Source organism: Pteropus alecto, unplaced genomic scaffold (assembly GCF_000325575.1).
Source record: "Pteropus alecto unplaced genomic scaffold, ASM32557v1 scaffold511, whole genome shotgun sequence".
Classification (NCBI taxonomy): domain Eukaryota; kingdom Metazoa; phylum Chordata; class Mammalia; order Chiroptera; family Pteropodidae; genus Pteropus; species Pteropus alecto.
Genome location: NW_006431911.1, coordinates 2154822 through 2172875, shown reverse-complemented (window position 1 = coordinate 2172875; position 18054 = coordinate 2154822). Strand labels below are relative to the sequence as shown.

Below are 18054 nucleotides of genomic sequence, written 5' to 3'. Positions count from 1 at the left end.
CACAGTTCTGGAGGCTGGAAATCCAAGATAAGGGGGCCAGCGTGGCCTGGTGAGGACCCTCTTCTCGGTTAGGCTTCTCGCTGTGTCCTCACATGGTGGAAGGAGTGAGGGCTCTCTGGGGTGTCCTTTATAAGGATACTGATGCCATTCAGGAGGGCACCGCCCTGTGACTTGATCACCTCTCAAAGACCCTAGCTCCTAACACCACCACAGGTGGTTAGGATTTATTTCAACATCTGGATTTTGGGGGTCCACAAACATTCAGAGCAGAGCGTGGCTCATGTGGCAGGCGGTCCTGCCTCCTCTGTCCCTCTCCATGGCAGCCCCCGGTGCCCAGGACCACTGCTCTCTGCAGATTACCTTGGCTCCCATCAGTTGGTCAAAGTCATAGCAATGTTTTCACTCCGCTGTTGCTATGCATCGTGAATATCCGCAGTGACAACTACTACGTGGGCTGCCTGCACGGGTGGTCCACTTCATCTCCCAGGAAAACTAATTACTGGTTTGGTTGCAATGACTCGGTTTCGAGTGGCGTGCCTCAACCCCGCTCGGCCCCCAGCAGCCCTCTCATTTTGACATCTCGCTTTTGCAGAGCATGAGTTTTTCCAGAAATGAGTAGAGCTGATCCTCATTTGTGGTTCCATATTTGTGAATCTGGCTACTCGCTAAAGTTCCTTCGTAACCCCCAAATCAGTACACGTGGCACTTTCCCGGTCATGCACAGACGTGAACCTGTGCAGACCGGCGAGAAGTTTGAGACGCCAGAAACGCACGTTGGTAGCTGCGGTTGAAGAAGGCAGCGCTCCACCATCTTGTTTCAACTTTCACAGTCTGTTCAACGCCACATGTTTCACAGTGTTGTGCGTTTTTTATTGGTCATGTTGCTGTTCTCGGTGGTCCCGAAATGCAGTGCTTGTAACCGCAAGGAGACCAATAGGTGCCTCGCAGACAAAATGCGCGCGTCAGGTGAGCTTCGGCCAGGCACGAGTTAAGGTGCTCCTGGCTTTGATTTCAGTGTTCACGAATCAACTATATATTCAGTAAGTTCTCTTTAAACAGAAACACAAAATATAAGGGGTTGTACTGATTGGTTGATGAAAAGGTTGTGTATTTCTCTTAGGGACAGTGCTTCAGGATTCACTAATTCAGTGTTCACGGTGACTTTATAGAATGTCACAGTCGCAAATAATAAGAACCGGCTGTGCTATGGACCGAATGTCTGTGTCCCCCAAATTCATTTGGTGAAACCTAATGCCCAGTGTGATGGTGTTTGGAGGAGGGGGCCTTAGGGTGACCAGATCATGAGAATTGAGCCGTCATGATGGGGTTAGTGCCCTTAGAAAAGAGACCCCAGACAGCTCCCAGCTTCTTTCCTTCCACCACGTGAGGACACGACGAGAAGACAGCCATCTCTGAACCAGGAAGCAGGTCTTGACTGGACAGCGAATCTGCCAGCACCTTGATCGTGGGCTTCTTCGTCTCCAGAACTGTGAAAACTACATTAGTTTTTTATAAGCCACGCAGTCTATGGTACTTTTTGTTATAGCAGCCCATAGTGATTGAGGCAGACGATAGATAGATAGATAGATAGATAGATAGATAGATAGATAGATATAGATAGATATAGATATAGATATAGATATAGATATAGATATAGATATAGATATAGATATAGATATAGATATAGATATAGATATAGATATAGATATAGATATAGATATAGATATAGATATAGATATAGATATAGATATAGATATAGATATAGATTTCACCGCAGCAGAGATGCCCGCGCTGAAATCATCCTTTCTTCCATACTAGTGCATGTGGGTTATTCCGCCGGGTCTGTGCAGATCGCCTGCTTATGTTTTTGACCCCAGGTTTCCTCTCCCAGGTGTCACTAGCATGGTAAATGCGGGAGCGATGAGTGCCTCTGGAAACCTGATGGACTTCCTCGACGAGCCATTCCCTGATGTGGGGACGTACGAGGACTTCCACACCATTGACTGGCTAAGGGAGAAATCACGGGACACTGACAGACACAGAAAGGTAGGTGGCGTTCATAAAAGACATATTGAAGGGGATCCCTTTGAATGGCTAGGCCATGGTCTCACTGGACAGTTACTGCGTTTGGGCTTAGGTTCCCATGTCGTGTGGTGGGCTAGGTTCTAAGAAAGAGAATGGCCGGTGGGAGAGGCAGAGATGTGGATAGAGAATTATAATACCAGGCGCTTTGGGTGGGAGGCTGTGGCATGTAGAGCTTTCGAAGTAGCTCAGGTGCCTCGGTCTGTAGAGGGAGTTAGGAGGCAGTCAGCACCCTTGGCAATGCCAAGATTTCGTAGGTACAGTGGGAGGCAGATGGCAAGTAGTGATGGACATTTAGAAGAAGGAGGTGGAGTGAACGAGGCACCAGCAAAGAGTGGTCAGAATGAAAAGAGGAGAGAGCAGTGAAGATGGAGCCGCTGGCCACGTCACCTTCCATGGAGATGGAGCAACAGCGTGGGGCTGTCATCCATCTCAGGGAGTGCAGCTTCGGAGTAGGATGAGAAGTGACATCGAGAGTGCCACGTCATTTCCTGCAAGTTGGCGGGGGAAGAAGGAAGAGACAGATGTGGGGAGCAGGATAGACTCAGAAAGGTGACTCAGCGTCTTGGCTCCAACATGGAGGGCCGTGGGCGATGGGGCAGCCTTCACCCTGGCCCTCACTGTGGCCCTCAGGCCGAATCCAGCTTGGCCCCGTTTGTGTTTATTGGAACAGCCCACACCCGTTCAAGCACACGTTATGGCTGCTTTTGTGCTACAGAGGCTGAGCTGAGTAGTTCCCACATCTGGCCTACAGAGCTGAAAGTACTTTCTGTCCCTTTACAGAAATGTTTGCCGTCCCCTGCTCTAAAGGGTTCTGAGGGGGACGAAGATCTCAGAGGAATGTAGGATCCCGTTAACACAGGGAGGCAAAGAGATGCTCTTACGATGTGTCTAGATGCATCCATCTTCCCGGTCAGCAAGGTCCGTGCTAGGGAAGTTCTCGCATTAACATTTAACCTTGAAAACAAAAGAAGGAAATGAAGTCTTTGTTGAAGAGGTTCTTTTGTGAATGGGCCTTACAATATAAGTTAAAATAGTAATCCTTATTCAAAATGGTCACACCAAATCCGTGTCTCCCTTCAGAATGGCTCCTGAATAATGGAAGATCAAATCACACTTAGTAAGTTTGTTTAACGACGTGAATTTTTTTCAACCAGAAAGCCCATTTTATTCACGTGGGAGATAACCGAAAGAATAATGTAATCGGGAATTGATTGGCTTGATTGCATTCATTTTCTCAAGCACCCTAATTCCCGAGGAAGCAGCTTCAAGGAAGGAAACACACATTGGAAAATGTATCCACATCAACCAAAGTGTCTTTTCGTTTCCAGATAACCAGCAAAAGCAAGGAGTCCGTATGGGAGTTCATCAAGGGCCTGCTGGATGCCTGGTCGGGATGGGTGGTGATGCTGCTCATCGGCTTGCTGGCGGGTAAGTGGAAGGGTGCGCCAGCCATCTGGGACCATATTCTGAAAATGGAGTGTTTCTCATTGGCCCCACGCAAGGGATTTAGTACTTAAAATATCTAAGAGCGAAATACACGACCACACATTTAACACACACGCTGTCATCAGTAAGGCAAGGTCTCAAGGCGTGGGCCCGAGCGGTTGCTGGAGAGCTATAATTGCAGTCACTGGGCCCTTTCCACACAGTGCGAAGGGCGACCGCCATTCTGGATTCGACTGAACGCACACGTGTCACCCTCCATCCTACTTGGTTACGTAGAAGGCAGGGAAGTCTGGGGGAAATTTGGATCCCTAGTAATAAAACACCATAGGAGAGTGGCTTTTAATACTGGCAGGCCGTGGAATGAATTGCAAATCCTAAGAGGCTCAGAATAATGCGAGACACCATGGGAGCTGAGGCTGGCCCAGGGGAGATTCCCTCCAGCCCATACGTTGTTCTCACGCTCAAGGACACCGTGTCCTTCATTTTAATAATCCCAACACCATGCCTGTGGGCAGTACACGCGTCCAGAGTGATTGGATGCGTATGTGTGGAGAAACCTGTCCTTTTAATACCAAACGCACTAGCTCTGCGTGGAAATGGTTTCCTGAAACTTTTTTTTAGGAAGCGGTGAAGGTTAATGTGTAGGAATAAAGAATTCAAACGTGCTAAAGAGATTCCCTTGATAAAAATCCTCTACCCATAACAATCTAACATTCATGGTCATAGGCTTGATCAGAGAGTGACTATAATAAAGGCAGGATATAGCAAATTCTCGAAGGAAGACAGACCACTGATGTGGCGTGGACATCAATTTTGCGGTTACAAAGGATTTCGATTCCCGATGCTTTTGCATTTATTCCATGTGCATTTGGAGGCGGGGCTTGGTTGTCAGGAGGAGTGCTTAAGGGGGGATCCTTTCCTTGTAGTCACAGCAGCTGGCCGTCCATTTCTCCCATTCTGTCCTTCCTCTCCCAGTGGCATTCCCAGTATATAATAGCCGCAGCGTTGGAAGGGAATTAGATTTCACGAGTACACAGTGTCTTACCACTAATGTGTTTGACGCTTCTGTGAAGACCTTTGAAGGTGGACAGGGTAGGAGTCTGCTGTGAATTCCGATGTCTTTATTCAGAATAGATTTATAAAACCATACAAATACTGACAATGAAGGTGGCTAAAGTGTTCTTTTGATCTGGATGTACCTTAAAGGGAAAGCCAGAAAACTGTGCCCCATTTACTTTCTTGTTCCCCAGCTGGTGGAGAGGACTCAGGTGTCCCACTGCCTGACCCGTCATCTCCCCACTGGTGCCACAGGCATTATATTCTGACTTCTGAGATGGGGAAGTCCAAGAAGGGTCTCCTTTTCAAGGCATTTATCAGGAACCACCGCTGGATGTCACTGTTACTCCACGAATGAAAGGTTTATCTTTATCAGGAATCACCACTGGGTGTCACTGTTGCTCCACGGAACAAAAGGTTTATCATTATCAAGAGTCACCACTGGGCGTCACTGTTGCTCCACAGAACGAAGCTGAGACTTGCAGCACTGTCAGAAGCAAAGTCAGCCAGGAAGATTGGGCGCGGGATAATGTGATTTTGGATGAATGCATAGTGATGGAATTTGGGGTGATCGTTGGATCTCAGTCCTGGATGTCTGCAGAACCTCTTTCTCACCTTCTTTAGGTCTCTGTTCAAGTGTCCTCTTTTGTTTGAGGCATTCCCTGACCACCTTTTCTAAAAGTACATTTCTCCCTCTCTGAGCTTCATCCCTCTGAACCACTGTTTGTATGCGTGTAATTCACATATCATATAATTCACCCAGTCAAAGTATACAGTTCAGTGGTTTTTAATGTATTCGCAGACTTATGTAACCATCACCACAATATATCTTAGGACATTTTCACCAGCCCCCAAAGAACCTCCATACCCTTTAGCTATCAAGCCCCAGTGCCCCCAGCCTCCTCACAGCCCCTGACAACCACTAATTTCCTTTCTGTCTCCTTGGATGTGCGTATTCTGGACATTTCATACAAATGGGATCATACGTGTAGTTTTTCGTGTCTGGCTTCTTTCACTGAGCATGGCGTGTTTTCAGGGTTCATTCATACTGTAGCATGTCAGTACTTTATTTCTTTTTGTTGCCAAATACTATTCCATTGTATACGATGGAGCACATTTTGTTTCTCCATTCAGCAATCCATGAGCATATGGGTCGCTTCCACTTTTTACTGTCATGAATAGTGCCGCAGTGAACATTTGTGAGCAAGACTTTGTGGACGTTCGTTTTCATTTCTGAGTGTATACCTAGGAGTGGAATGGCTGGGCCAGATGGTAACTCTGTGGTTGACTTTCTTGAGCATCTGCCAGACTCTTTTTTTACAGTGGATACACTGTTGCAAAGTGCTATTTCTTTTCTTTAGTGTTTACCCCTTCCAGCAGCACCCCTGATTTTCTTATTTTGTCCAGTGTCTTCCTCCCCCAGTGAGGTACATTCCCACATAGGCAGGGACATGAGTCAGCCTTGTTCACTGCTGCACCCTCAGGACTTGGAATAGTGACTAGCACATGGTAAGTCGCTACTCAGGAAATATCCCTGGCATGAGTAGATGTAGATGGACCTGAAATTTCGGATTTTCATTCATTTATTGCACCCGTTTATTCAACATGGATATATACTTCCAACTCTGTACCCGACACAGGTACAACAATGGACAAGGGAGATGGCCTTGCCCGCTTCGAATGGACACAGGGTCTGGACATCTGACCTGACCCCCACTGTGGCACGCGAACCACACAACAGAATCTGCCCCCTCCCCCCCACACACACACCACATATAGACTACTGGGAGTCTACAGGCACACCTCTGAGGTCTTGCCTCCAATTTGTAAAAAAGCGCAGCATCAGCAAAGTGTAATAAAGTGAGGTACATATATGTATGTAAATAAAATCATGGCATCAGGATGTGATTGGTATGGCGATGGCTGATCATCTCGGAAGTACACTTAGCCCCGACTTAGGAAATCAGGGAAAGCTTCCTAAGGGTGGTGACGTAAATGCTAGAACCTGGAACAGACATAGGAGAGTGCGGGGGGTGGAAGACAGTGCCGCCCGAGGTGATGCGAGGACCGAGAGCCCCTGGGCTCTAGGAACATGGAACGAGCAGGCTGCGCGGTTAGTGATGGAAACACGAGGCTGGAAAGCTACAAGGGACCAGCTGTTGAAGTCTGCGACCTGCTGAGGATTCAGGCGTTCTCCCAGGAGCAGTGGGTAGCTGTGGTGGAACAGGAGAGTAGCGGGGGGAGGTGAGCCCTCATGCAGGTATGTGGGTGCCTGTGCCGTTGATGCAGGTGGGGGGTGATATCGTAACGATTCACAAAAAGTTTGAAAAATGTAGTAGTTCGAAAGTATTCCCTGCCTTCGTAAAAGACTAGAATGGCTTATTCTAGAAAGAAACCCAAGGCAGAGTCCTCCGTGGCGCACTGAACACTGTTTTATCCCACTCTGTCGGCCTTTAAAGCAGTTATTTGCTTATAAGATCTACATTCCTTTATCCATAACTTAAAAATCCAGAAGGTTCTAATAAGTGAGATTTTCCAAGTTTGGTTCCCATTTGGTGGTTAAACCTTACTTAAATGATGAGGCTGTTAGAGTCATTATGCCTCCATTTTGTCTGAGTTGTCTAGTTTCCCTGAGAAATATTAAAGTGTGTGACCACAGCATCCTGCCGCAGAAGCCACTGGGGTGTCACGTCATTTATAGGGTGTACGCACCCTATTTCTGAAATTCGCAAGGACGGATTCTGAAAGCCGCTCAGCCCCGGTGGCTTGTCACGAGCTAAAGACTTGCATGTCTCCCCTACCTGATTTGAGCAATGTAAGGACAACATATCACTGGCCTTGGCATCTCATTGGGCTGGGCGCTGCCTCGGCCACACCATAAATGCCCAAGGGACCTCACGATTCATGAAAGAAACTTCCTCCATGTGTGGCAGCCCATGGCCCTGTTAATCCCCTCTGGCGTGTGGCCTTCCTGGCCGATGAGCTCGTGCGTCGCCCCATATTGTGCATTCTCACCGCATCCTCACGGGGTGATTCCTCTAAGTGGCTCCTGCTGTTTCTTCCAGGGACCTTGGCTGGGGTCATCGATCTCGCCGTCGACTGGATGACTGACTTGAAGGAGGGGGTCTGCCTGTCTGCCTTCTGGTACAGCCACGAGCAGTGCTGCTGGACTTCCAACGAGACCACTTTTGAGGACAGGGACAAGTGTCCCCTATGGCAGAAATGGTCGGAGCTGCTGGTGAACCAGTCGGAGGTGGGTTTCTGGGCAGAATCCTGGGTAGGCACCCCTGGCATTCCACAGGCACTCTGGGACACCCCTGGGCGTTTCGTGAATGTCCGTGGTTTCACCTTCAAGTGTCCAGATAATCGTCCATGGCTTCACACTAGTATGACTTGGCTTTTTCTGGCTCTAATGTTCAAACTTGAGTTGGAAAACCCTTCCGCACTGCTTTATGTGCAAAATGTATATATTTTTTTAAACTCTTATGTTTGGCTTTATTTTTCATACCGAGAGTGGTTTGTTGATCATGCTGAAGAAATAGGCTTGATTTTTATACCTTCTAACTAAGGAGAAAAGATATTCTTTTTTTTTTTTTTTTAAAAAAAAAAAAACAGCTTTAGTTTGATATAATTCACATCCCATATGGCTTATACACATGTACAATGTTCGAGTTAATGGCTTTTAGAATACTTACAGAGTTTTGCAACCATTGCTACAATCTAATTTTAGATTGTCATCATCACCCCAAAAGAAACCCCGTGCCCATTAGCAGTCACTCTCCATTCTCCCCAACCCGCCAGCCCTGGGCAACCACTAATCTCTTTTCTGTCGCTATGGATTTGCCTATCCTGGACATGTCATGTAAGTGGAATCATACATGTGGACTTTTGTGTCTGACTTCTTTCACTTAGCATAATGTTTTTCAGGTTCGTTCATGTTATAGCATGAAGTGATACTCTACTCCTTTTCATGGCTGAATACTATTCCATTGGATGGATAAACTACTTTTTTTGTCCATGTATCAGTTGACGAACATGTGTTGCTTACATTTGTGTGTAAGTTTTTGTGTGGATGCGATTTCATTTTTCTTGGATATATACCTAGTAGGGAAATTGCTGGGTCAGATGATAACTCTATGTTTGACCCTCTGAGGAACTGTCAGATCGTTTTCTAAAGCAGCTGCATCTTTATGCATTTCCACCAGCAGTATACGAGCGTTCCAATTCGTCCACATCCTCGTCAGCACTTGTTATTATCTGTTTTCGAGTGTAGACATCCTGGCAGGTATTATTTTGTAATTTAAGCTGTAATTTCCCAATGCATTTTACAAGCACGTTGCAGAGGATGTTTTGGGGCCTTATGTGTTGGGAACGTCCCAGGCACAGGGTGTAGTGGTGAACCATAGACATGGCACCTAGAGCTTCAGATCTGTATAAGAATCTTAGTTTGGGAAAAAGATTAACTTCTAACTGAATACACTGGTTACCACAATGACTGTGGGTGACTGACAGATCAGAAACCCACGCGAGGGGGCACTAGGTCGCCAAGATTCAAATTAAGGGTAATATGAAGACCATTCAAGCTAGAACTATCTTCAGAAGATGGATGTAATCTATTTCTTCACCTCCTCCTGCTCCCACTTTTTTACCTCCCCCCCCCCATGGACTTATTTACAGCTGAAGACATTTGGAACGTACTTGGCCATTTTGCTAAACCTCTTTGTTGGTGGAATTGAAAAATTAATTCCTTCAAGTCTCAGAAGTAGACAGGGATCCATCCCCAAATCTCACACGTTCTCAGTGGTTTCCGTTACTTCCAAAATAAATTCTCTTGGGTTGATGGGAGTGGGTAGGCAAAAATGGCCGAGCGCCATATTTTATTTCTTCTCTCCTACTTGAAATGCTTTTTGGGGGACGTATGGCCATCCATCTTCTCAGCTGTTTCTAAGATTTATACTTTGATTCAAAGAATTACTGTTAGCAAGAGTGAGAAGTTATTTTTAGTTTCAAAAAAGTACATTTTTAAGTGGGTAAAATGTGTACCTCAGCTCTATTTCTCACGACATAGGGTGTGAACATATGTGATCGTAAAGGCCGAAACAGTCTCCTGGAATGTGTTTTTGCACTTCATAGGCACACGTGTGGCCATGGCCGTGGCCTGACTTGTAGGTGACCTCGCTTTCCTTCTCCCTCACTTGAGTCATCCAGACGATGACAAGAAGCTAAAGCCTAGAGAAATGAGGTCTCTACCCAGCGGGTCCTCAGCGTTAGAGAACCCAGACTGTGTGTTTGGGTCAGAAAGCCTGCTCTGCACATCCGATAATTTGAAAGAAATGGTTCAATGAGTTATTCCGAGATGATCAGGTTTCCCCCTCTGCAAGTGCCTATCAAAAATTAGCGTGCACGCGCATCCTCTGAAAAGCTTATTGAAGCACCTTTGCCGGCCTCGCCTCCTGAGCGTCTGACTCAGCAGCTCTGGGGTGGAGCCTGAGACTCTGCATTTCTGACGTGCCCCGGCGATGGTGACATTGCTGGTTCAGGGAGCACGTTTGAGTAGCAGTATTCTAAACTACCGATCTCACGCTCGCTCACTGGCACAGCAGCTGCTTGCTGCGCCATGGCGGTGGCCTTAGTGAAAGCAAAGACAGGCCGATCCACCGTAGACAAGATAAAAGAAACCTTCCAGGGGCTCGAAGTCAGGATTTTCCATGTCACACCTTTCATTCACTAGCGCAAGTGATGATTAGTCCCGGTTTCCATGGCCGCTGCAATTTTACTCAGGAGCAGGTGTGTGAAGGTCATGGAGAATCACCGGCGCTGTGTTCGTGGTTGCCGACTGTAGCAGCAGCGACAGCCGGTGACGCCAACACTGGCCTCTGTGTTGACACAGGACCGGGACGGAAGCTGCCCAACCTGGTCACCGCTTCTGCTGTCACGGTGGAGGGGCGGGGCGCAGGTCTGGCGTGACTCACGGGTTCTTTCTTGTTCTGTGTCTGCCATTCAGGGTGCCAGCGCTTACATTCTGAATTACCTAATGTACATCCTGTGGGCCTTGCTGTTTGCATTTCTGGCTGTCTCCCTGGTGCGTGTGTTTGCTCCCTACGCCTGTGGCTCTGGTATACCAGAGGTGAGTGGGGGCCAAATTTCTTTCGTTCCGATAACGAGAATGTCAAGTCTTTATGTAGCAGTTATATGGCAAGCACAGTTCCAAGCCTTTGATGTCTATGAGCTTGTTTAGTCCGTACAATGAACCTATGAGATAGGTACTATTATTCTTCATTTGATAGTTGAGGTTAAGTAACTTGTCCTAGATCACTAAGTCGGTAAACTGGATGTTGAACCCAAGATTTATGTTCTACATTCAGGATTTATGCTCTATTACTTCTCAGATGATTAAAATCTTGTCTTCGAAACCAGGCATAACCCTTAAAGCATGCGGAATCAGACTTCATTAACCGCATGCATACACGTGGCACTTCAGTCCCTCGTAAGTATATCCGCGATGTCATGTGGAAATAGACAATAGTGGAGGTTTGTTGCTCAGAAAGTTTCCTGATGAGTCAACTGCCATATGAGTCAACTGCCTTGCCACGATTTGCTCTTCTGATGCCTGCAGCGTGAATGCACCTCTGCGAGTTTAGAATCTTACAGATATTTTTCAGCTCTTCAATGTGACCGAAGTAGGAGGGGGGTGACTTCATCAATCACAAGGAATGCCCAAGACTCAACTTCAAACCTAGTTTGATCCACTTGAGATAATTCCTGAAAAGCCCAGAGAATGAACATTTTACCCAGAAAGAATGTTAAAAGTTCTTATATTATCACTATAATCAATGCAGTTCAGCTCTGCCTCAGGTGGGTGCTTCAGCAGTGCCCATAGTCGGTGGGGATGGCGCGTTCTGAGATGTGCTTCGTTATGGCGATATGGACCTACGTTGGTCCCTGCTCCCTGCACCCAGTCTTCAGTGGTACCCACAAACACTGCCACTGGTCCGGGCAGTCCATGGAAACAGCTGGAGTAATTAAAAGATTGTGTGAAGAAAAGCTCGCCATGTCTGGTTCCAGGAAAGATAGGGAAAAAAAAGGCGTAACCATGTCACATTGACTTTCTGATGGTTTATATTAACATATTGCTTCAGGAACTAGCTGCATGCAGTACCATCCCATTCCCTCGATACGGCCAGTTGTGCCGTAATGCAACACATGTTCTTAAGAGTCACAGTGCGATGCAAAATTGTACAATACAAACCACAGAGCTTGCGGGGAAATGGGGTGAGGGCAACAACACTCAAAATCTTTGTCGGTGACACGTATAAAAAAGGTAGGAACCTAATCAAAACAGCAGTTTTGTACTCAGTAATTGGCTGAAAAAATGTATACATACTCCCTGCTGTGCATGTGAACTGGTAGATGTTTGAAGCATGTACCTGTGTGAGTTTTATTTCTGAGTTCACCCTGTGTTTCTCATAGATGAAATTGTGCATAAAAGGACGCGAAATTTGCGTTATGCTCAAGTTCTTCCCTAATGCATGAATCGCATCGGAACAAATTTGTGTTTTCAAAACAAGGATTATGGCAGATCTGAGTGTATTTTATTTGATATGTAAGACCAAAGACAGACACCCTTGATGTTAAAAAGAACAGATCGTTGTTGGCATCTCAGTTTATGATCCCCCTGCCAACAGTAGGCGACTCTCTTTCTCTCTCTGTCTCTCTCTCCCTCTCCCTCTCCCTCCCCCCCCTCTCCTTTCTTTCTCTTTCCTTTTTTCTTTCTTTTCTCCTTCTCCCTTCCTCCCCTTCCTTCCCTTCCTTCCCTTCCTTTCCTTCCTTTCCTTCCTTCCCTTCCTTCCTTTCGACTCAAGCCGCCTTGTCAAAATAAGCAGGTGGCCAACCAGGAATTGGTGGAAAATTTAAAACAGCAATGAAAGGTGTGATGGGCAATCTTATCTCCGCCTTCCAAGAACCAGACAAGCCAGGCTCAGCTTGCGATCTCCTAGACAGACAGGCAGCTCCGATCTGAGCTCTGTCCATGAGGGGCTGCCTGGACTTGGCCTTTGTTGGAAGCAGGCATCTCTCTTTGTGAGAGCTGAACTCTAAAGGAGTAAAATACTGAGTTGAGCCTTGTTTCCTATGTGACAAAAGCGCAGGGAACACACTGATGGGGGTGAAACTCAAAAAGGCAGTATCAAGTGAAAAAAGTAAGTTGCAGAAGAGTATATAAAGTATGATTCTATTTATATAAGGTCCACAAACAGCCAAAATGCAGCAGCATACTGGTTAGTGGTACGCACATGTGCCAAAGCTATAAAGAAAGGCAAGGAGATGATTGTGGCGGGACAGGAGGGAGATTCCTCTGAGGAAGGAGACACAGTGGTCCCCAACCTCTTTGGCCCCACGGACCGGTGCTGCTATGAGCATCTAACGCCTGAGGATCTGAGGCGGAGCTGAGGCGGTGATGCCGGCGCTGGGGAGCGGCTGCAGATACAGATGAAGCTTGGCTCGCTGGCCCGCCATTCAGCTCCTGCTATGCAGCCCACTGCCTAACAGGCCATGGACCAGTACTGGTGTGCAGCCTGGAGGTTGGGGATCCCTGCCTTAAACCAGATATGATATATAACAGCTAAATTTCTCTATAAAAGTTCACAATAATCTTTTAAAGTATAGGAACCCAATGCAGGTTTTATAATTAAATTTTAGTTATTATGATTCAGTAGCAAAATTTTCACTGCTATTATCATAGAGTTTGAAATTCCTAACTTAAGGGTCCAGCGCCTACCCCAGTTCTTGAAGGTGTAAAAAGTAAATGTGAATAAACACTTCACAGATACAAATAACCTCCTCCCAGTCAAAACCCAACTGACTACATAAACCAGTGTCCCTCAGATTGAGATACAGGGCTGTTCTTCATTTGAGCAAAGATACTAACTGACTGTTTAGGAAATAGACTGACCATCATTTGAAGCGACCTGCTCTAAGCTGTTGTATGGTGTGCCACGTCCGAATACACTTCAAGTACACTGCACTTCTGCACGTTCTATAAATTGCTCATCCTCCCCAGTGTTTGCCTCCGAAGCACTTTGATTACTTAGAATGAAAATTCCTTTGGGCCCGATCCCGTCTGATCTCAGAAGCTAAGCAGAGTCGGGCCTGGTTAGTACTTGGATGGGAGACCACCTAGGAAGACCAGGTGCTATAGGCATAAAAAGTAAAAAATAAGGAATTGTAAGCTGACAAGGTCCTTGCAGTCTGTGAGGTCAACCAAGGGTCGCCTCACCAAAAAAAAAAAAAATTTCCCTTGAAAATATTTTTTAAATGTAAATTCAGAGAACCTTTTTTTTCTGTGTAGGAAATGCTCCTCTATAAGCTCTCTAAAGCACATTCAAACGGCATACTGTTGCTTGGACTCGCATTATTTAGGGAGAACTGTTTGCTTCATTAGTGGAACCCCTATCGACGATATAGGAAATCATATCCTTTTTGAACTTATTTTGAGTTCGTGTTTCATTGCAAAACATGAACACTCTCGCAGATATTTATTTACCAGAAAGGTTTTAAAGTGGACACCACCAAGTCGCAAATCCACTACAATATATTTTGTTAAAGCCTGGCTTGATTCCGTCTCTGTTAATTCAGATTAAAGCAAATGATTGTATTTTTGCATCTACTGGGAATGAATTTGCTTTCTTTACTCCCTAATTTGATCATGACAATTTTATAAAGTCGTTTTAGAAAATTACAAAATACCTATTATATTGTTCAATTCACATGTCATGGCTGGCAGAGGCTCAGGTAATTTAGATGCTTGTAATTTTCTAAATGGTATTATGCTCTTAAACTGTACCCTAGGGTCCAAATCCACATTAAGTAACTGACAAAAAATTATAGGTAATTTTATTCAAGGCAACACAAAAGGGCAGGATTGTGGCAGGCGTAATAAAACATCCCTTAAAGGGATCTGAGATCCCCAGAGCGTAGGCTCAGATAGGCCAACTACCACTAGTTAAACAGACCAGTTTAACCACCACTAGTCTGTCTCCCATTAGTTAAGGCTAGTTCAAGAAATACCATCTGTATATCTGGAGCCTTACTCATGTTCTACAGGAAGGAGCCCATGGAGTTTTTCAGAAACGCATGTCCGTACTCTTTCTTTTCTCGATCTTTCTCCTTGAATTAAGAAAGATCTGTCAATATTTCTGAGGTGAAAATGGTCCATTCACACCCCTTTAAAATTTCAAAGATTAGCTCACGTCACTGACCCTCCCCAGATCACCAAAGGTGACATGATGCTGAAGAGTGTTTTGGGACCGTCCCTTAAACATTGAGAAATTAGGAGTACCTGTACTAGCTTTCAGGAATGGACCAGTCAGTGCTTGTCTACCTGGGCTGCATTTTACAATCACTTAGGGAGGCTGTACAAATCCCCAGGTCCAGGATACACCTTAGACCAATTACATCACATCTCTGGGGGTTCTAATTCCTTAGGTGATTCCACCAAGCGCCAAGGATGAGAAAGACTGTAGTAGCTATTTGAGAAATTGATTTCTTGGCAGAGTCATGCCCACTAGGAGGCACTTTAAAGTTAGGTAAATGCTCTAACACTGACAAGAAATAACATTGTCCCATTACATATTATATAGCGAGAAAACAGAAATTGGCCATGAATTTCACTGGCAGATTCACTTGGTGTCAGTCTGTGATTACAGGCTCGTAAATTGCTACCTCAGCAGTGAGCATTAATTCTATTTCAGATATTTGTGGGAGAGGTCGAAGGTAAAACGTTATTTATCTGTTGATGATGTTTCTATATCCGGAAGAATACTGTTTGGGAGGAAAAGGACTCTTAATCTAGGAAGCGAATAACTGAGATTGGCACCCAATTGAATTCCAAAAGCTTTAGGCAAACTCATGTGCACCTTTAAGAAGAAAGCCATTATTTGGCATTTACAAAATGTGACAGGTCAGCAAATGGAGCAAGATGACTCTACCTGTAGTAAAGGCCTTTACAATACAAGAGGGAAGAGGTCACCATGGATTAAAAAAAAAAATCTTTCCATCCCCCAGAAGCGTGTTGTTAGAATGCTGAACACCTTCTTTTTCTGACATCGTATTAAGAATATTTTCGAACATACAGAAAAGTAGAAAGAGTTGGAGAGTAAATACCCATATACCCATGGCCTACAGCAGGGGTCAGCAGACTTTTCTGGAAAAGGGCAGAGTCAATAATTTAGGCTTTGTGAGTCGAGAAGCAAAATTGAGCTACTATGCTCACTAAAAGGCTAGTGTTGTTTACGTATTACATTTAATGATGTTAAAAGCACGCTTAGTGTGTGGATTATACAGAAATAGGCAGTGGGCTGGATTTGGCCCATGGGTGCCGACCCGACCTAAAGTTTGATGGACATTTTGTTCTCTTCACTTTGTCACATAGTGAGCCAGCTTTCTGTCTATCTCGGACATCTTTCAATAGTCCAAAATTAACAGTTAAGATCAGTAGATACATATCTCTTTTCAACAGGACAGAGCGTAAATGTGAACAGGATAAAATGCCGTAGATAAAATAAGACCCCGATAATTACTTATTCAGTCCTCATTATGACCTTATTGTAGGAATTCTTAAAATTTTCTGTGCATTGAATTGTTTCAAGCGTCCATTAACATAATATACAATTGTGTTAATATAAATTCTGTTCATATAAAATGACAGCTACATAGGAAATGAGAGTAGCCTCTCTTCCATATGCTTTAGTGAATCTAAGCTTGCAACATGCCTCTCAGAGGAATTAGTTATTTCCCAGCCGTGGCATTGAAGCAGCTCACTCCCCCTTGTTCTCGTCCTCTGTTGCAGATAAAGACCATTCTGAGCGGCTTTATCATCAGGGGCTACTTAGGCAAGTGGACCCTGCTGATCAAGACTGTCACCCTGGTGCTGGTAGTGTCCTCGGGCCTGAGCCTTGGGAAAGAAGGGCCGCTGGTGCACGTGGCTTGTTGCTGTGGCAACTTCTTCAGCAGCCTCTTCTCCAAGTACAGCAAGAATGAGGGCAAGAGGCGTGAGGTGAGCGGTCTCGCCCGCACACGCTCGTTCTCGTGAAAGGCCTCGGGGCTTACGCAGGACTGTCTGCCTTGCAGGTGCTTTCCGCCGCAGCTGCCGCCGGCGTCTCCGTGGCCTTTGGTGCTCCAATCGGAGGTGTGCTTTTCAGTCTAGAAGAGGTGAGAATGGGCGCCGAGGGAATGCAGGCTTTGGGGTGCTGAGGGACGTGTGGATGGTTAGCACAGCGGCGGGCTTCCATCTCCGCCCATGTGAGAACTAGACTCAGGGGCACTGAACAAGATTCCCACAGCTCATTAAGGAGCCACATTTCCACTGCTCCGTATCTGTTTCCAAGTAGCATTTTTAACATCGCCGATAGGATTTTTAGGGTAGATCTTCAGTCTCTTTTCTTTCTCATAACTAACTTGTCATGCATTTTTGTTTTCGGTGACCCAAATGGATCTATTGTAAAAGTCGGCAAAAGTTTTCTGAAAAGTGCCAGATAGATAGTCAATCTTTTAGGCTTCGTGTGTCTTACCGTCTCTGTCACAGGAGCTCACCTCTACTGCGGAGAGCGCACGCAAGATCGGGTGTGGCTGTATTCCAGTAAAATTTTCCTTATGCATGCTGGTTTGAATTCTATATAATTTGCACATGTCACAAAACCATTCTTCTTGTGAATATTTCACATGCCACAAAATAGTTTTTTCCCCTGCGGCCATTTAAAAATATAAAATCATTCTTCATTCATGTGCCATATGGGTATATTTGCTGGGCCAGGCTTTTCCAACCCTTAATCTAATCTGTTGTCTATAGAATGAAAACGTAGAGGTTTATTTGCTCTTGGCCTGGTCTCTCTGCCATAAACAGCATTATGATGAAATATTTTCCTGTCTCTTTAAAAAAGTAGCTCAAATATACTTCGCCTGGTACCCATTCCACTTTTAGACATAGAGTCCCTTAAATATCTTTGTTGGTGTCTTTGGGTCATAATTAAACCGAGACTGAGGAAGTGAGTATCGCCCATCTTTGGTCTTGAGTGTGACTTTCACACCAAGCGCCAGCGGCGGCTGCTGATCAGTGGAGCTGGGGCTCAGGGCAGCCTTTCCTCCGGCCAGTCTCTAATTTTCTCCTTCTTTGCCCCAGGTCAGTTACTACTTTCCCTTGAAGACCCTGTGGAGGTCCTTTTTTGCAGCCCTGGTGGCGGCTTTCACGTTGCGATCCATCAATCCCTTTGGGAACAGCCGCCTTGTTCTCTTTTACGTGGAATATCACACACCCTGGTATATGGCCGAGCTCTTCCCCTTCATCCTGCTGGGGGTCTTTGGAGGCCTGTGGGGAACCCTCTTCATCCGCTGCAATATCGCCTGGTGCAGGAGGCGTAAAACCACCAAGCTGGGGAAGTACCCAGTGCTGGAGGTCATTGTGGTGACCGCTAT

At 45.7% G+C, this 18054-nt stretch overlaps 1 protein-coding gene across 1 annotated transcript in view; it reads left to right on the top strand.

The window, feature by feature from the left end:
* The window catches only part of CLCN4 (chloride voltage-gated channel 4), a 37899-nt gene that overhangs the window by 2631 nt on the left and 17214 nt on the right, over positions 1–18054 (top strand). Inside the window, exons 2-8 of the mRNA XM_025041064.1 lie at positions 1892–2046; positions 3414–3513; positions 7653–7840; positions 10592–10714; positions 16433–16639; positions 16714–16794; positions 17762–18054. The exon at positions 17762–18054 is cut by the window's right edge and continues 247 nt beyond it. Coding sequence (XP_024896832.1) covers positions 1903–2046; positions 3414–3513; positions 7653–7840; positions 10592–10714; positions 16433–16639; positions 16714–16794; positions 17762–18054 — 1136 coding nt within the window. The 5' untranslated portion in view covers positions 1892–1902. The remainder of the gene's footprint in view (positions 1–1891; positions 2047–3413; positions 3514–7652; positions 7841–10591; positions 10715–16432; positions 16640–16713; positions 16795–17761) is intronic.